Source organism: Hippoglossus stenolepis, chromosome 7, assembly GCF_022539355.2.
Source record: "Hippoglossus stenolepis isolate QCI-W04-F060 chromosome 7, HSTE1.2, whole genome shotgun sequence".
In the NCBI taxonomy this organism is placed as follows: domain Eukaryota; kingdom Metazoa; phylum Chordata; class Actinopteri; order Pleuronectiformes; family Pleuronectidae; genus Hippoglossus; species Hippoglossus stenolepis.
Window position 1 is genome coordinate 7922295 of NC_061489.1, and position 20774 is coordinate 7943068.

The 20774-nt window shown below is 42.1% G+C and overlaps 1 protein-coding gene across 1 annotated transcript in view; it reads right to left on the minus strand.

The window, feature by feature from the left end:
- Positions 1 to 13673, minus strand: part of gpc3 (glypican 3) — a 113532-nt gene extending 99859 nt beyond the window's left edge. The window contains exons 1-2 of the mRNA XM_035160598.2: positions 13115 to 13673; positions 3443 to 3604 (exon numbers count right to left, since the gene is read on the minus strand). Of these exons, the coding sequence (XP_035016489.1) occupies positions 3443 to 3604; positions 13115 to 13271 (319 nt within the window). The 5' untranslated portion in view covers positions 13272 to 13673. The remainder of the gene's footprint in view (positions 1 to 3442; positions 3605 to 13114) is intronic.
- Between the last annotated feature and the right edge of the window lie 7101 nt (positions 13674 to 20774).

Genomic DNA, 20774 nt, shown 5'->3' on the forward strand with positions numbered 1-20774 from the left:
TACATTTTTCCATGTTTAGACACTCATTTAGGTTTGAGGTTCGACACATCTGAGAAAGACGGGGTTCTGAGTGTTAGATCATGGATGTGAACCCCACGATATAAGACCACCCCCTTAAAACTTGAAGGTGATAGAAAATGTCCCACTTCCATCTCTGGAAAATGTAAAGCCAGGCAGCAAAAGAAATCAGTAGAATACGTGATTCCTAGGGGACTAATGAAAGGTTACAAACATGAGTTCTAAACTTTTAAATGAATTTCCAACTTTTTTCAGTTATTTATATAATTTTACATTATTTCACCAACTGGAACTGATTATTTAATAATAACAATTAAGGAATACTCCATTATTAGGGATTCTACAACAATCCGATGCATTTCCATATAATTAGTTGATAGATGAAAAAAGACAGCTCTTAGGTATCTTAGCACTTATGCCGGGATCTCCAGATTTTAGTCTCTATATGGGACAAACTTCAAAAATGTTGCTTAAGAATAGAATGCAATGGTAACAAGCTGCTTTGGAGATGTTTATCCATGGAAGGACATTCTCAAAGTAGTTATGGAGAATGTATTCAACAAAGTGAGCAATGGAAAGTAATATAATGAGTAATGCAGTTATTGTAGCTGATGACTAATAAGTAAAGTAACATAATTACTTCTTGAAAATGTAGTAAGTAATGATAATTGCAACATCTAAATGAGTGCAGTGCCACTTTGAGTAATCTATGCCATCTCTATGCCACTGCTGCAATACAAATCATATATCCAGCTATGTGCAGCATCACATACTAATACACTCTTCAGAAATATTGGACTCCATAATTTATTAACAAAATTAAATTCTCAGCATGCACAAGATCAGATTCTCATTTTAAAAAAGATTGATTTAAGGGATGAGCATCCTGCACAGGTTTGCAGATTCCCATTTTCAACTAAATGGACAACATCAGGCCACTGAGCACGAGGCACGATCACAGCACGCGGGGGAGTATGGTGTTATCGTCTCACTAATGTGAATCAAAATGAAATCCAAGAGTCTGTCACACATGGAAGTGGATGCTGCCGTTTATCCATTACGAAGTATTTCCCTGGTATCCTATAAAGAGATCAGCTAAGGCTCATTAGACTGTCAAATGGCATATGAGTCTTTTTGCACGAGAGCCACGCATCATTAGAAATTCCTAATGTCTTACCTATTTCCTGGTATTGATCTTGAGGAAAGCCTAATGTTAAAGCTGCCTGTCATCTCACTGCTTAAAAGACAAAGATTGAAACAGCGATTGCATTTTCTATTGTTTGGAGACGTTGACTTCAAAAGGGTGAAAACCTCTGGTGTAGTCTGAGGCTTGGGAAAGCAGAGCAGGGCAGGTGGAGCTGGAAGGAGAGGAGAAGCAGGGATAGAGGGAGCACTCAGAGATGGGAGATAGACGAGTGGAAAGGGGAAGCCCTTTGATCTCTGGTAGAAGTGAGTGCTGAAGAAGAGAGAAAGAGAGCAGCAGAGAAGATTGCAAACAAGTCATGCACTCAATTCCCAATAGCAGCATGAACACGAGAGGAAGAGACAGACGGAGGGAGAAAGACAGAAGGAGAAAGAAAAGTCAAGTAGACTGAGCGAGACAGCCATGGAGAGAGAGGATGACAGGGTCTGAGAGAGATAGAGATGGAGAGGAACAGAGGAGAAGCGAGTGAGAGGATGAAAATGAAGTAGACGGAAACAGATAAGACCAGGATGTTAAAAGGGTTTCAGTCTGGGGGCTGTTTGGGGAGTTCTCTCAAGTCCTATGCTAACGCAATTACTATCGAACCCCTTCTAGGAAAGTGCAGGCTAACCACAGCGGCAGTCTCTAACATAGTTAGTGTGTAACAACCGAGTCAAACCCCATGGTCCCCATTAAACCTCAAGTTTTAATTAGCATGTCAGGATGGTGCTGCGTTTCACAACCCATGAGTGTGCCTTCTAAAAAAAAGTTGGCCCAGCAAGTCCACACATCTCGCTTCAAGTGGAAACCCCGAGACAGCAAACAGAGCGGCTGCATGGTTCTGAAAAGGCCTGCGTGGGGTGATAACAAAAGCTCAACATTAACTGTGAAAGGGATATTTCACAACAACTGTTGCTAATATGGCGGCACTGCGAAAGAAAAGTTGTGTTCCCATGTGTCGTCAGGGAGTTAACTTGAAACCAGCGCCTAAACTTTTCAACCAATACTTCTGCTGTCCAGTAGGCAACAAACTATTAACATCAAAAACAGAGTCATGGTGGCACAAGTAAAGACGAGTAGAAAAAGTCAACTTCAGTGTCATGGACTTTTTCTACTCGTCTTTATTTGTGCTTCTATCACTCTGTATTCTCTGTGATACTAGAAACACTTTCATGTCCGTACGTTAAGCTAGTTAGCTTAGCTTAGCTTGGCTAATCAACTTGAAAAATTGGAAATAGCTAGCCAGCTCTGTGGTGCTCTATGGAATGTGCGCTCTGCAAGCTATGAACGTATTAGTGTCAAACTACTCATTTAGCCAGGATTAGTCTTAGTCCATATTAATGGTCTGCTGTTGCTGCTTAATTGAAGATTCTCTAACACTTGAGAAATAATAATAATACTACTCATATGGAAATTACCATTGTACCACACTGATTTTGCTGACATAGTTTGAACATCTCGGTAGCCTACAAGGTGTGATTTCATTTTGCCTCCAGAACAGCTTGTTCTCTCAAGCACAAATTCGCTGATTAGACACATAGCTCCCCGTAAGGTCTTACTTTCCCCTTCCACCACCTTCAAGTGTCACTTCACTGATCAGTCATTCACTCTCTGCAATCACCTGCCTCCTGTACCGCCATCTTCTTGTTCTCAGCTGACAGCAGTTGAACCGCCGCATGCGCAGGTTTGACAATTTGCACTTTGTTCCCCCCACATCACTGAGCTGTTATTTCAAATACGTCTGCTAGATTGAACCTGTCCAACTAGTGAGCCTCCTCTGACCTCTCATCTGTGAGCGGCTTCCGCAAACCACCGCTGACTGGCGTTTTTTTCACTCGGTGAATAACAGTCATCACCGACTGCAGCGCGCCAATATCTCAGGGGGCTGTCACTTTTCTGGAGCAACATGTCTGGCACCAACAACCACGCTACATCTAAAGTCACTTAAACCACACGTCTCTGCCATTCTAGCATTTAGTAGAACAGCAGCTGAACGTCTCATCCCTGTCTGCGTGCATTATGTTTCTGCCTTTTTTTTACATGTGACTCACTGCCTGGAGGAGTGAGCTGCTGACGTTCACAGGGATGCGAAGCCAAGAAAGTGGAAACAGACAGTGTTGATTTGAGAGCATCAATTATCAGTTTCAAATTGTAATTATGATGCTGGTTCTTCAGTGTGCCAGTTAAAAGCGCTCTTGTTTTTGTTGTGACAGGTTTGGACAAACTGTACTCACTGCTTACCTTGGAAAATGGCAGCATTCTGGATGATGAGGCGTTTGAGTTGAGCGCTGACCACCTGCAGACCAGACTCCATGTTGCTGCGTGCGGCTACCTGATACCGCTCCTCCATCTTCTTGGAACAGCAGGTCGGGCCTTTTGTTTGGCAAACCTGCAGATCCGAACCTGGCAGGAAATAACACAGACAGGACAGGAGTCTTGATGAAGGAGCTGGAAGGCTGTCTTTGTTTAACTGTTTTTAAAAACAGAAAAGAAACATTCTTCCTTTTCACACACACAATGAGATTCAGCAGCATCCTCTGCATGCAGGAAACACTATCTACTATCCGTAATGAGAATGTGAATATAATGTAGCAGCTGTGTTATTTAGCAGGCTTCAAGTCAAAAATAAATTGCTGCTTTAAAAAAAAAGAGTCATTTTGATGATAAATTTGAGCAAAACACCAAGGCCGTGATGCTCTCCTCAGAGATCAGTTTGGTCAACAGACAGTTCCCCACTACTCAAGGCTGCGTTTTTCACACCGAGGATCAAAAGGAGTATTTTTTTTGCCAAAGAGATGGGAGCTGGGAGCGGTGCAGCGTGCAGACAAACAAACCCAGGTTCTTGCATTCACTATATGGCATCAAGAAAAAAAAAAGCAACAAGTGAGATAGAAGGCAATGAAACAACATTTCTGCACCTGGCCGCAGACACTAAGGGTTGTTTACACAGATGAGAAATAATTGGATTCCCAGAGCTCTTTTGAAAGGTGCAGATGTACGCCAGAGCAAGAAAAGCTTAGGGTGACAAGGATGTTTCATTGGGGCCGCGCACAAACCGGATCAAAAAACAAACGCCCTGGAGAAATTCATTTAATTTGAAAACAATCCCGGTGAGCAGGGAGATGAAGTCTGTGCGCTTAGAATTCAGTCTGATCAAGGATAGAGACGGAACCTCAGCTGGTGCAGCGGCGACGATGAATGAACTGCAATTCTGAGTGGGGACGGACTGAAGGACATCTTTTATAAAGAGCTATTCTTGTTTTTAATACCTGAACATGCCTCTACTATCAAATTGTCACAGCTACACTGCAGGATGTATGAACTCTGGTCTACAAAGTTTGAAAAGCAGATTATACTGTAGTTAAAACTAATGTGGGTTTTCAAGCAATGATGCCTTTACAAAAGAGTTAACACACATTTCTACAACAGAATTTCCTCTGAAGAAAATGTCCAGTGGAGACAGAACTTCCAATACACACGCTATAAATTTCCACTTTATTCCCACATCCCTGCTTAAAAGTGATGCAAAGACACAAATAGGCCACAAACACCTGATGTTTAAATACAAAGAGGAGCTCCAGTGAAAACCCCCCTCCTCTGTGATTCCCCCTCTCAGTCTCTCTGTCCCATGAGTCTGTTGAAAGCTTCAGTGGAGGCTGCAGTTGTAACGTGTGTGTCGAGGAGTTGTCTGCAGGATCTGCTGCCTGAGAGGCATCGGTGACAAGGGCCTGATTGATGGCGAGGTAAACAAATGTCAGGGGAGTCTGCCAGCTTCAGCTGCTCGGGATGCGTAGGATGCAGAAGCGGAGAGATTAATTTGCAGTTTCATATGTATGTATGTGTATAGATTTATATTAGAAAACTTTTTTTCACAAGCGTGTCAAAAGACAGAAGAAAGGCTTCTGTGGAGGGTTTTATCTTAAAATGAAAATCTCCGCTGGTTTGAGGCTTTGTCTCTTTGAGATCTTCAAACAATGGATTTTCAGAAACAGAGCTCGGGCTGGAACAATGACAACAGGCAGCATTGAGGGAAGCTAAAGTAGCAGGAGACGCTACAGAGTGACAGCCTTGATAATTAAGTACCGGGGAGTCAAACACTCACTCCTGACTCCCATCAGGGTTTAAGGTGCACAGTCTAATGAGTGAGACAGGCAATAAAACTGTCAAACCGCACCTATTGTATGCAAACTGACAGGCTTAATATCTTAAATCAATACCGACAAAAGACTCATGACAGATAAGATCAAGTTAATTTCAGACTGCAGGGGCAAAAATTATTAAGCTGTCAATAGCGCCATAGGTGAGACGAGGCAGGGATTTAGCAATTATTGTCAGCACAAACAGACAGTTTCATCTGCACTTTTGTCGTTTTGCAGATGATAAATGCATTTCATTACAGAAGTTCCAGCGCGGTGGAGAATAAGTGAGGGATTCAGCTGTGGAAACGATTCCCCGCTGAGCTTCACAAATAATAAAATCACACCGTCTAAATAAAGCCTTCTTCCTGACTGACAGATCCCTTGGGAATAAGCTTCATGCTTTTCTCTCTTTTTTTGTGCTTTTGGCTCAGTTCCCTTTCTCCTCCCCCTTACCTTTTTGTATTCCTTGTCATCTGTGCACAGTTTTGCTCCGAGTTTCTTTCACTTCACCTCCCTTGAGCCTAAATAGCCATCAGGCTCTGCAGAGAGCAGCGTTCTGTCAGTGTGCTATCGGTTAATTAGTCGATTGTGTCCTGATGGCCAATTCCCTCAAACCAAATGAAGAAAGACAAGGTGAGAGCTCAGAGCAATTTACATGTAAATTTCCCAAGCACACAAGCTTGTGCTCAAGGTGACACATTGAAATTATTATACGTGTTTTCAGTCAATACTGAAATGGTGAGCCAGACAATTCAACATGCAGCACGGCCGCTGTTTTCCACGTGTGTCAAGGTCTTTGAGCGGCTTTTTAAGAGAGCACATTGATCGCCCTTCACTTTGTCGCCTCCTTATCTGACAATCCTTTCGCCGCTTCTTTCCAGATAGAAAGTTTCAGTTTAAATGCCATAGGGGTGAGATCTCGAGCAGGGGGCTCAAACAGTCCTGTGCACACACACGTACGACAAGAGGAGTCCCACTCCTCACATCTTTAACAAGCTCGGGGACACCACGCCGGGGGCAGCCACCAGCACAGTATGTATCTCCAAGTTTCTCCGCACCAATTAGAAAGATATCTCCACGCAAGTTTAATTTTGGAGACCATGGAGGGGAAAAAAACAAGTTGTATTAAGATATAGAATATGTTAAAAGCTCTTCATTATGAGCATAAATTATACATCAGCTACCAGTGTCAAGTGGAAGCATGTGGGAATCCATGGCTTCCTCTCCGGGGCAAAATAAGCCAGTGTCACTTTGTAGAGACAATAAATGAAATGACGATAGTGCAATTTACAACCCACCCAAGGAATAATAATACCATTAGCTACTGGGGATTACAATTGTTTTAAGTATTTTTAGTGCTTTGTGCACTGCTCTACTTTAAATCGTTTGATGAAGCAATAATTTGAAAGCTGGAAGCATGAATGTGAAAGAGTCTTTTTTTCACTAAACACAGGATCCCTTCATTAAAGAGGGGTTGATGGATTTTTCAGAAAAGGAAAAGCTGAATAAACACAACACAACTCGGCGTTTAATTAGACAAAAAGAGCTGTTGCTCCAGGTCAAACTGATCCACCTATCGGTTGTGTCTGGTGTCATTTACACAACAGGTCTTTGTTGTTCAGTGTTTTCATGATGAACAACAAGCCTGGGTGACCTGACCCTGCAGCTAATTACTGCAGAGAACTCCACATCCCCTGAACCCTTCCTTTTAGCATCCTTCCAAGAGATATAGAACTATACAGCTCACAGTGGAAAACACACTCGCAAGCCGCTTTCAGACATGACGTCCGGAAAATGTCCGGGCGATGGGGTCAGGACTGAGGGTCAGACGTTTGCTTTTCTCGTATGAAGAAAGCAGCAGGAGATTCTCTGGGTCAGACACATTTATAGCAACAGGATATTATCAAGAACATTCAGGTGAGGGGGTGGAGCAGCATACTGGAGGCAGGACATGACGTATGACTTCCACTGCTGAGCTCACATGTTTATATCTACAGCACATCAACACCATCTTCACCCCTTATCACAAAAAGATCTCAAATCTCATTGTCTTTCTAACTTGACTCCTCTTCTTTTTGTTATGTTTTTTTCAGTTTTGTGTCTGATGCCGGTTTTGCTATATCCACACTACTTTGTTTTCTGCTACAGAAATGGCCAGCATCCACACTACGCTGAAATTTTAGAGCCGCTAAACCTGAGAAGTTTGGAAACAGGCTGCTGGCCTTGTTTTCTTTTGAAGACTCCAGGGGTGCATTTTTTTCTCGATGGGCGGAAACCGAGACGTCTGGAAACAATGACGTAGACGTTCACAACCGCTTCCTGATTGGATCTTTTAGATCACAACAAAGTCTTAGCTGATTCATCAGGCTCCTATCACATGACCCCCGGCCTTCCAGAACCCCTAACAAACGCCTTAGCCTCAGCTACCAGTGTAGAAAGCAACATGGAGATTTAATTATGTCCCTGACCCTGTTGTCTTTGCTAACCGCAGCAGTTTACAATGATACGACTGTTTACATGTTTGGGAGACAAGCTGTTATTAGAGCAATCTGCGACATTTCCTGTGTCCAGCAGGACGGAATGCCTTCTTGTTCACACCAGCATGTGCATGCACAGTGTACTTGAGTGGTCACGTTATTAGCTTGTTAGTATGGACAGGGAATACAACTGAGAGTAAGCCAAAATGCTTGTGTGGACAGAGATTGTTTTAGTTTGAAAATGCTGTCTTCAATTGAAAACGTAGTGTGGACATGGCCTTAGAAACGCCATCAACACGCCCACTTGCTCACTTTGAATCCTCCAGCGAATCTCCTGTGCTCTCATGTAGGCTTACTCGGACATTATCTGCAGTTTGGAGAGAGTCAGGAAAAACTCTGGACCCTCTGACTCAGACATTTGCGTTCTCACATGCAGCCTCGCTGGATAATTTCAGGAGATAATCTTCAGTTCAGTGCATATCTGAACTGTGGAGTATTTTCTGTTGAAAATGAAGTGGCAGCTGTCACCGTCTGCTTTTCTATTTAGAGTGAATCAGATGCTCCTCTCACGAGTCAGGTCAGTTGCTCCTGTCAGAGCTCCACCGTCCTCCGCTCTCTAACCACTGCTGACTCTGATTAAGACGCTCTCACACTCATGTCCCGGGGTAAGTGCTCGGCTCTGCCCGTGCTCGGCTCTGCCCGTTGTATGCTACATGACGACTCGGTGGTGTGAACTGACACCGCAGCCTCCGTTTCACCTTCAGATACTACAACCACCCACGGCAGCAGCAGCACACTAACCACTACAAAGACATGAGTGGTGCTACACCTCCTACAGCTGTGTTGGGTTTTGATTTCTCATATCTCCGCTCTGATGTTGTTTCTCTGCTCTTGCTTCTTTTGAATCATGCTGCAGGAAAGCAAAGAAAAACTTGAGCTTGTGTGTGTGTTTGCCCCCTGGCACCACATGCAGCATTATTAGAAGTCTGTCCTGCCGTCCTGAGGACATCTCCCTGAATCAGCTACCTCCCACACACAATACTCCATATCAATACAGGCTACACACACACACATACACACACACAGAGTGAAAGTGATACTTCCCCAGTCAAATCACAGCTAGCCATCCTCTAAATTTAATTTCATCAATCTTTCATTTGCCGTATGCCTGGATGAAGAACTCGTGTTACATGCGCGACAAGCCCTCTGTTCCGCATTTACATGCCAAATTCTGTGGGAGCACAAAGTTCAGAATAATTACAGAGGACGAGACTGAGACGGAAAACCTCCAACTTATTCTGCATTAATTAATGACAAGGATATATTATGGATGAGGCCTGGCCAAAAAAGAAATAACACACACACAAAAATGTACCAAATATAAGAGTGACTGCATATTTCATGCTTTGTGAAAGAACGTCAGCTCCAGATAGAAATATGGAGTTATGGAAATCCTACCTACAGTACAAGCATTGGCCCGTAACTCTGTCTCATTAAGGATATTCATTTGGAAAAAAAATTATACAGTGTTTAAATACTGTAAAAGATCATGATGGACAAGACAGTGTCCTCACTGGATATTTTAAAAAGCTATAGAATAATGGGATCATGTCCGAAGAGTTTGATATGTGCCATAATTTTTAAGGCAGCAGAGTTTTTGCAGTGGAAAAGAAATGTAATATCATTTATTTAGAAATAGCTTGTGACTGTGCGAGCGTTTGAAAATAATGAAACATCTTCTTTGCAGTATCTACTTTTCCCCCTCGCATGTGGATATGTAGACTGACACTGAAAAAGAACCCACAAAAACTGAATACATTATCATTCGTTATAGGCGGAGTGAAAGCAGTAAATATGATTATTTGTGGATGATGTAACGTTCGGTGTTGCGCACACGGTGAAAATTAATCAATATTGCATTATGCCAGTGGAGGTTGGGACCCCCATGCTGGGCCACGGGAGAATTCCGATGACACACAGAGAAGAGGAAAAGAGAAACTTGATAGTTGTGCGACATAAAGATTATATTTGTCAAACGTTGCTCTAGTCTTTGCTTATTTTTGAGAGGAGGTTTCCTTCAAATTTTACATCTGAAAATGATCCATATAATGGGTTTTATACATGAGGGGATCACTTAATCCCCAAATTCCATCAAAGGAATCACAAATTTTCATCATTCTCTGGATTTACACATTATTGTAACAGGAATGTTGGTGCCATAGTGATGAGACTTCACAAATTGACTTTATGAAGGACTTCTTGCGGCAGCCAAGGCCACACAGCAGCCCCTCACTGCAGGACATTTTCCCCGTGCAAAATCCAAACCTTACTTTACTGTTAAATCAGTGGAATATCTGTCCGCTGCTCTCTACTCACTGTGCTTTGTTTTGGCTCAGAGTCCTGAAACGCATCCCATTTCTGTTTTACTGCAGTGGTTCATAAAGGGAGGTCCTGCGATCTCTCCGGGACCATGAGGGTTCAGTTTAATTTGTTTCATTTCTGTATTATTTTACTCCAAGTGCTAATAGCGCGCTCATGAAGGGAGTGTGTTTTTCTCTCTCAGAGGTTTAAAGGATAGATTCATCATTTTTTATGTCGGTCTCACAATAATCGTCCCACCTGTTCAGACTGGCCGTTTAAAGATCCCTCCTCTGTGATGCACTTCCAGTGTTAAAGCTGGGAGAACGAAATAGTCCTTGTTCTGTTAAAAAAAAAGCCTATTTGAAAGTTGATCTAAAGCTAAAATGAGGCTTTAGAAGTTTTCTAAATTTATACGGCCTTTTTTAAGAGAAACTGCCTCTTTGTGTTTTCCAGGACAGTGTTTGCTAGTTGAGCTGCAGAAAAAGGGCAGAAACACAAAGAGAGAACATTCTACTAAAAAGACTGGTGGTTAGGAAACGATCTTTATAACTTTAATGTTCATATGGGCTCTTGATCATTGTGAGGCTATGTCCTTTGCGTGTTCCAGGTACAATTATAATCATTGATGAATCATATCTGATGACGAACATGTTTTCATTTGAGACTCAATGGGACAAATGGGAATTCTTAATATATATACATAGCCTGTGTGTAAATGGGTCTCTAACATGAATCCATAATGGATATTGACTTTACTTTCTTAGTTTTGTGGTTTCATTGAGTAATAACATCAACAGTAACTGAACATTTGAAATATTTTCTTTGAATGTTTGTTCTCTATTCTTCTGATCTTATTGATACAACTTGTGGAAATATATTCAAGTAAAATAAAAACTTTGCTTTTACAGAAATCGAGAGATTTCAACGAAGTTGACAAAATACAGAAATAACCATTAAGCATAGTTTTCAATTAAGAACATTTATAATTCATGTTTTAGCTTTTCTGCATGAACACAGGTATGTTCTTTTTGAAAAAAATATATTTTTAAGGTCAGTTAGATCCCAAAGAGTTGTGACGCCCTGACTCCTTAAGGACAAAGCTGTTTTAAATCCTGATAGACCTGCTCTATTGTGATGTGTTAACAGGTTCTGTCAGCACCAATCACAAATACAGAACACAAAAAAAACACTTTGTGTTACAGCTGTGGTTGTTAAATTAACATCATGAATCAAACTGATAAATCTTAAATTATGCTATTTAAGGTGTTACTGGCGGCCTAAAGGAGCCCAAACACAACATTCGCATTAAAAGATGTGTTGCAGAGTAATTCAGACATCACGTATTGACTGAACAACAAGTTCCCATAATAAGACCCAATAATATTCTGCAACTCAGCATCCAGTGGCATCATGGGAGTGTGTTGACCAAACTATCCCTTAACTCGCCAAGATGAATGTCCTCTGGCACACTGGTGAATTGATTTGCAGTGTAAGTAATGGTGTGTGTGTGTGTGTGTGTGTGTGTGTGTGTGTGTGTGTGTGTGTGTGTGTGTGTGTGTGTGTGTGTGTGTGTGTGTGTGTGTGTGTGTGTGTGTGTGTGTGTGTGTGTGTGTGTGTGTGTGTGTGTGTGTGTGTGTGTGTGTGTGTGTGTGTAGTGTCCGGCCTGACTCCTCATTGAAGGAGCACAGGACTGGGGTAGGTTATATATCTCTCTCCTGTTAAGATGACTCCCCCCCCGGCTGCGTGGCAGATAAAAAGCTTGATGGCCTTCGGGTGGAGGGTGTGTGACTAAAGATGGATGCATGGAGAAACGTGGGGCTCAGTGGTTGGAGCTGCCTGCACCCACAGATGGTAGATGAATATGTGGCGGTGGGAGCGTGACCCAAACATGCTTCAAAGTGCATCGCACATCTCCCCCGCGGTGTGCTTTGAAGAATGTTGTGTTTAGTTGTCACCCCTGGCATGTTGTCTGCACAGAGAATGGAGAGAAAACAGTTCACCTGGAGCACTTCCCCTGGTGCTGACATGACACTAAAACACCCAATTAACATTTACAGCAGGCTGTGATTCAGCCACATGAGAGGGGTCCCCCCTCACAGACAGGAAAAGAAAGCATGCAACAGGCTCCAGCAGTGCACCAACATGCTGTGTCCTGCAAAACAGGCCTGCGCCTCTGTATCTCAATAAGAGCTTTATTATAATTATTTCATCTTAATTCACTTTGACACGTCTCCTCCTCATCTCAAACACAGTCAGTGACATTTGAGCTCCAGGGAACAATAATTACCCTGCTGGGATAATTGCATCTTTGACAAAACTGTTATCAGGGGTGGCCACAATTCATATCACACAGTTAATCTATACTCTGTGACAGTGTGGCTGAGGAGAAGCTGCCAGGAGACCAGCCTGTAACACGACTATAAATCAACTCATAAAGAAAAAATGATTTTTTGTGTGTGTGTGTGTGTGTGTGTGTGTGAATCCAAAAGAAAGATTCAACCCCACACAACAAATACCTGAGGTGACCCAATCAAAGCTGGGTTACTTGAGGCTCCATGCATGGAACAATAGAAAGACTCTGTGAGCTGTTTTTTTTATAATTCAACCTGAAATTTTAGTAAGACACTGTAATTGTAACCACTGGATTTTTCAGAGCAGGTTAGTTAAATGTTCAGCCAGAGGGATGGAGAGTGTGTGGGGGTTGACTCTCAGCACTGAAACGTGGAGAGGTCAGCAGCCTTGGAGAGAGAGAAAAAGCTCGGAAGCGTTAGAGAACTGTTGCAATGGTGATGTCCCTGAAGCTGGAACACTGGAGTTTACAGTCAGAGCTGGAATTGCAGAGGTGAGGGAATCACAGGATGAGGATGCGGTTGCCAGGCGTTCTGTGCGTAAAGCATGGAGATGGATAGAAGGTGGAAGTTGTAATGATAAATTACCTGACACTGGGGTTTCGGGGACCCATTTGGAGCCCGGGTGCAGGGACTGGAACACGGTGCGCACCTCCTGGCAGTTTGGCACCTGTCCGCCGGGCAGGGAGAACAGCTGGAGGAAGGCGCACAGAAAGAGCGCACCGCGGGCCGACGAAGCATCCATGGCAGAGGCGAGCAGAGAGCGACAGAGAGCTGGAATCAACTTCAGCGCGTTAAAAGTTACAGGAGGACGGAGCCGCGGTGTTGCGCTGACGAGGTGAGGCTGCAGCTCCTGGATCCGCTCGGCTCAGCATCCTTCCGCTGGGTGTTTTGTTTCTCCCCCCGTGCGCCCGTGCGTCCAACTGGAGAGATGCGCCTCTTCGTGAAGCGATACCCCGACTACAACAACTTAAGAGTCCCTCTTCACGTGCATCACCCCTCTCGGCTGTAGCTGCGCACACGAACGAGCCCACAGACTTGTGTGCGCGCTCACCAGGAGAAGAAAAACGCGCGCCACGGCGAGAACCTGCGCGCATGAAGGGATGTGCGCTCTCGTGTGATAATAGTAGTGATGTGAGCTGATACACTGGTGCCGTGAGGCTGCAGGAGTGGTGATGTAAGGATAGAGCTGCTGTCGTGTTAGATGGATGGCCCTGTGTGTTGTAGGATGCAATTAGGGCGCAGTGGTTACATGTGACCATGGAGGTGCACATGCATTACAATGAAAGTGACACACACACAGTAAATGAGCTGGAGATGGGCTTTTATTATTCAGGCACATGAGAAAGTGAACAGAAAGCATGTGGCACATTCACAGAGGTGTACAGACCGAAAGAAAAAGTGATTCACACTCATTTTATTTATAATAATTACATAAATCTCATTCTGTTACATTTACCTGGTGGCAATCTATTTTACACTAATATGTTGTTGTTTTTTTCTCGAGTGGACAGTTATTTTACTTCCACTTCCATTAAAGTTGAAATGGTGCCATCTAGTGTCCAGTCTCCATGTCAGCCAGCACAGAGGACCTGAGAAACCCATCCTCTCTGCAGACTGGCACAAAGGTTCACTGAGTCAAAAGAACAGCACCCATCTCTTATTTTCATTTCCTCCAAATATCTCAAATACCACGATCTAATAAATGCGTAGCTGTTCACAACATCTGGCGGATTGCAGATGGATACTGTGCAATTTCTTTTCATCTTGTCAAGTATTGAAATTGCGGAGTCATCCACCCGAAAACAGCGAGACACAACAGCAGTGTCAAAAGAGACGTAATGTTAGGATTTGCCTGTTGAGTCAAAAATGACTACACAACAGCTGCTCTCTGGTGCCTGCTGGGAATGAGATTTTTCAGACTTTCAAGAGTTCATCAAAGCTCGGAACAGAAGACAAAAAGCGATGCATCTCTTCTTTCTGACTGTGTGTGCATGTGTGTGTGTGTGTGTGTGTGTGTGAGGAACAGAGAGCTTTGCATGGATTTGCACAGCAGAGGCTGACAGAAGCTGAGGGCAAACCAACAAAACTCGCTGTTAACCTCCAAGTCGGTTCACGTGCTGTGATATCAGTGTGAGGCGTGGAGGAGGTGACCGGCAGTACCTGAAGTGCACAAACTGCAGTAGATGAGTGTGTACACTACCTGCACTGTGAGCACTTTTGAACTGCCAACGCGGTCAGCTCAAAGAGGCTGGAGAAGCTGCGAGTCACAGGGGACGTGTGTGAGGGAGAAGAACTGAGTACAAACACGCTGAGAGATGTAGGCAAACCAGTTGACAGCAGTTTGTTCAACTTCCTGTTTTGGCAACACGACATATTCAAATGTTGACTGGGAATTATTCCATCAGTGCCCTTGATGTCTCAACTAGACAGAGAAATCAGACTGGAAAACTCTGATAGATTAGTGTCAGGTTGTTTTGATAATTGTTATATGCTTTCATTTTGGAGAATCAAAGAGAGAGTGTGTAGCACTTGAAGTCATAAAATACAGAATGAGAAAATTATGTATAAAGTAAAATAGATTTTCTTTCTGCTGTTTCCAGCCTATTTACAGTGTATGTGCTGGTTTAATCTCTTTTAATCATTTTAAACAGAAAATTTCTGTTTATTGAATATTTCACATATACATAGAGAGAATAATCAGAAAACAATGTAATCCGGAACTCTTGCAACTTGCGATGGACATCTTTTACTATTTAATTATTTTTCTGAGACTAAACAATTGATACGGACAAAATCATCAACAGATGAATAAATAATGAAAATAACCCATAATAACATAAATATATGCTCTGTATTATAGCTGTCTGATATTTGTCAGTGAAGATATCTTCAAATTATCCCTTGAAATAAAAGCTGTGACATGCAGACTCCGGCTAATAGGAACACTTTTAGAGAGCTGAAATATATTCAGGCTCTTTAAAGAAAGACTTGAGGTGTTGCATCACGACTACTCTGCAGGGAAAAGTGTAGTGAAAAACATTACGGAGCGTGAACGACAGGCCCTCCAGCCAGAAGGAGCAACTAGCGCAGTAGATACTGAGCTACTTCACTAACTACACTAGATGCACCTTAGCTGGAGGACCATGAGAGGCATGGGGGCTGATGTAGTGGAGCACTTCCAACCGCTGCAGGTCTGGATCATCTGAAACAACAACAAGATCAAATGTTAGTGACGAATGAATACAATGTTAAAATCCATCCGATTACTAATTGTTGGAGATTATCTAAATGCTTTGTAAGCTGCAGCAGTATGAAGGTGTTTTTATGATGAGAGGAAAAGTCATAAAAAACACTATGTGATGTAAGATGAACCTAAACAAAACCTACATTCACAGATGTTGATCAAATACAAAAAAAACAGGAAGTAAAATGAGCTTAGCTAAAGTTGGTGATTGTTTCCTTTGTAATGATCAGAGATAATAAAATCATTTCATCAAAGATGTGGAAATAAATAAAGAGGTAATGCAAAGATATTCTAAACAGGTATTAATAAAACTATGTAAAAAAAAATACTGACTAATAACATTTGTACTTGTGTAAAAGTACAGAAGCACTATCAGAAGAATGTATTTAAACTTAATCTAAATTACTTTATCATTAGTGAAGTATTAACATTGGAACATGTTGTAGCTGGAGCTAATATATATACTGTGTAATTAATCTTGAACAAAGCATCATATTAAAACATATTATTACCACAAAGGTAAAATCTCAATCAGTAAAATTACTTAATGTAAAAATAAATGAATATATTTGAGTAAAACCTACTTTTCTTCTGAAAGTAGAAGCAGGCTGTATAAGAACTTAAAATTGAATTAGTCACGTTAAGAAGTACTTAAAAATATAGCCTACTTGAGTACAAGTACTTTAACTGTTACTTTTTTAATCATTGAAAGTTTTCATCTCAGTTTTAAGAGACTAAAATGTTCAATTCCCTTGAAATGTGTTATTACTGACTATTAACTATTATCTATTATATATAAATTATATTAAAAACCCTCATTGTGTGTGTGAGAGCAGTAAATCTCAGTGTGTGGAGACACTGCAAACACCAACTGAGGGGGAGGAAACCACGAGACTCCATTTTCTGATCAACACTTCATTTCAAATCATCTGAATCCAAACTCACTAATCATTAGTATGTCTTCTCATCCACCATGATCTTAATCGCGGGGTGTTATTTACAGTGTGGCGACTGAGCGAGGTTTAACCAGGATGTCGGAGGCGGCTCTGAGCGCGTGGTGTGTGGCTCCTGTAACAAAGTGGCGCCAACGTGCGTCATATAATGTGATGAAGAGCGCGTCAATTAAAAAATGCGTCTCAATGACGATCACATCCGCTTTTATTCTGTTACGTAACGAGCACAAACACTGTGGCCGGTGAGCGGAGGCTGGGTGAAGCTGGGTGTCTTTTACGCATTATGAAAAACACATGGATGAAGTTAATGTGCCAACACACACACACACACAACAAAGACCTCAGCTCTGCAGCGTTAACACAACTAATCGAACCACTGTAACCACCAAAATACAAGATGCGTAAAGTCTGACTAACGACAATAACTTAACTATCAATGAAACTAACTAAATAAAGCTCTATATGAATTAAGATTTAGCACAAGATGACTTGAACACATGCTTCATATTTCCTTAAACAAAGCAGCAGATCAAAGGCACATCAAAAGCACATAAAGAAACATTTTTAGCTCATGAAAACTTTTCCAATCCTAATCCTTATCTTTACGCACAACAATCATCACACTCATCTGTAATAGAATCAGCAGGAAATGCTGCAGCCTACCTTTGGAGAGTGTTGAGGTTCATCCAAGTGACTGAATCACATATAGGCTTCATCTACTGTAACATATACATATGTGTGTGTGTGTGTGTGTGTGTGTGTGTGTGTGTGTGTGTGTGTGTGTGTGTGTGTGTGTGTGTGTGTGTGTGTGTGTGTGTGTGCAGAAAGGTCCCAGTATTGCAGCGTACCTCTCTCCGCAGATGTTGCCTCCTCTGCAGCCCTCCTCTTTGCACAAAAAGTTTTGTCATGCATGTAATTGTGAGAGCATCCTTTCTTTTTTGTGTGTTGTTTTTTCTCTTTGTGGGGGTGGGGAGAGGCGCGCACAAGCGACGCACTCATCTTTGCGGATATAGTCCTCAAATCCTCTCACAAACATGGCACCCCCTCCGCACTCTGGCACCACCACATTTGGACCATTTCCCCTCCAGAGCAGCGCAACATCCCTGGAAAAAAAAAAAAAACTTCTGAAAACTCCAGACTTTAAGACGGACTGAGTGGGGGAAGTTGTTTTGTATTTAACCCATCTCCCTGCGCCATTCAGCGCCGTGCTGCTGGCCAAAAGAAACCCAGGAGGCTTGTGACCTGTGACCTCTGTAAACCCTGCCCCCACATAGCCTTCTGCTGTGCTCTGTCTGCAGGAGCACGTCCCTCCACCATCCCGCCTCACGTGCACACAAATAATCCGCAACGTTGTTGTTGCAACACTGGACTTTGTGCGCAGATCCTGACCATGGACGCAGAGGGGTTGTTTATGGCGCACGGCGGCCCTCAGCAGTGGCTCTGTGGGAACGGGCTGCAGCGTTGCCTTACTTGCCTTCTTTTCCTCAGTGAACTTTAACCCAGTTTCCCATGCTGCCTTTTTCTCTGCGGATGCCGCTGCTCTGATTGGCTGCAGTTTTAAGCGAAGAGAAATTGCAGCTGCCCATCCTGACTGATTCATTTCAGCCAGTACAGGCCATGGTTGATGTGTGGTAAGAAGCTGCTGATAGAAGAGAAAGAGCAGGGTTTGTTGGCCTGGTACACTGTTACACTTACAGCCCATGTAAACACACATGGGTTAGTGGAAGATCACTGTGCATTATGACAAGTATGTGTGTGTGTGTGTGTACTTGTAGTTATGTCTTCGCATTGACCATTTGATCCCAGACCAGACGCAGTGACGACATTTTATGAAGCTGAGGAGTTTTTGGCCAGTCCTCACAACTTTAAAGGGCTGGTTGAGAGTGTTTTTAGGGTTACAATAATGTTCAGGTTAGGGTCTGTGTTGAGGTTAGGTTTTAGTTTAGGTTAAGGTTATATTTTAATTATGGTTAAGGTTAGGTTTAGATTTAAATTAAGGTTAGGTTTAGATTTAATTTAACATTAGGTCTAGGATTAGGTTTTAGTTTGGGTTAGGTTTAGATTTAAATAAAGATTAAGGTTAGGATTAGGTTATTGTTAGGTTTAAATTAGGTTTAGATTTGTTTGGGCTAGGGGATTGGATTAGGCTAATGTTAGTTTTCAGATTAGGGTTAGGGGGGGTTAGGTTTAAATTAGGTTTAGGTTTAGGATTACGATTAGGTTAAGTTTAGATTTAGATTTGTTTAGGTTAAAGTTAGTTTAAGGGTCAGTGTTAGGCAAGTAGTAACTATGGTTACGGTTAGGTATCATTGTAAGACAATGTAATATTCTCTGAAGTCACAGGAACACGATGGTGTGTTCGTGTGGATGGGTTTGTATTTTATCTTAGTGAGGACACTCATTGGCCTAATGCATTCCCTATAGTCTCTTACACTAACCCTAACCCCTAACTCTAACCCTCTAAAAACTATTCTTTGCCCTCAAACCCAACACACACACACACACAAACATATAGATGTAACAGATAAGATTTATATTTTATACACACAGACAGATTGTAAATTTTCATCAGTTGTAATTGCGCTCCACAGAGACATTAGCTTGCCAGCCTATTGAACAGGCCTCATGCTGGAGGACACCTCCTGGTAGGATGGAATGTGTCCCAGTGTTTTGAGCTGGACTGACATGACAGCGTCACACTCTCTGCTACGACTATCAACAAATAAATTCAACTTCAAAGACGCAAACAAGGATTGACTTAGATCAGATGAATGTTCTGGAGGCGAAGCTACGATTCAACTTCTACAAGAAAAGTTCCTCTCAGTCGTTGTTTACACTATAAATAGCACAGCAACAGGCAATATTGACCCAATACACTGCTGCTATATTGTATAACTGCCTGAACAGCAGATCTAGAATGTTTATTGGATTTTCAACCTTTCGCAGAGAAACTACAGGTCACAGTGGAGCTGCAGCTAACGATTATTCTTATCGTCTATCTTTCATTGAAGAAGAAAACATGTCAGAGGAGTAGTGAAGAACGGATGTGAGAATTTGACAAGGTGATGTTTCAAATTCCTTATTTTGTCCAACTAAATGTTTAAAACTCCTTTTGATACAACTAACCGCTTCCACAAAGGACAAGTATGAGCTTCTGTTCACTTAACACACAAAACAGAGACAAAGAGAGAATCCTCTGAATTACCCTTGAAGGTTTGTGAGGACTCGGCCACAGTTACACTGGAGTGTTGGTACACTTCATCAAAAGCTGCAGCCTGAGGAGGAGACTTCAGACAGGGTTTGAAATGATTTGGTGAAACTGAACAAAGATCTTTGTTTCTTTCCTCTTCTGTCATCTAGCAGATATACACAGAGATCGCATACCTCCGTCAAAAGGCCCCTTAAATTCAATCAACTCCACACACAAAATAGACCATATCATAAGGGCCAATTTCTCAACAGGTACGGGGGGGAAAAGAGATAGACAATAATAATCATGAACCTCGACATACTTTCAGATTCTGAGATGTTAAGAAATGTTCAAAGTAAAAAGGCACAAATAAATAAATAAATAAAAATGGCACCCTGAAACAAAACCATGACATATAATTTAGCGAATACATAGAGATATGAAATTTAATTATAAATTGGGTTAAAAGAAGAAGAAGAAGGGGGCTTAATCAGAGACAGAGATTGATGAGACAAAAAAGGATCACCACTTGTGCTTAAACTTTTCAGAAATAAAACTCCATCCACTGATCAGTTCCCTTAATGTGCCTAATCTTTTTTTTAAATCAAGATCCATGAATAAAGGGAAAATGTGGTGAATATGTAAAAGAAAACAAAACATCCTATCTAAGTTTACCACGAGCATTTAGAAATTCTACCTTTCACCTCATTAATTGCTATAGACACCACATTCTTCTTCTTCACTAGAAGTCTACTACAGCTCCTTCCAACACCCAGTGGCTCAGTGATGTCACGTCCTCTCTAAAGCTGGAGAAAAGGAAACATTCAGTAAGAACTAAGTTCTACAATAAAAGGCAAT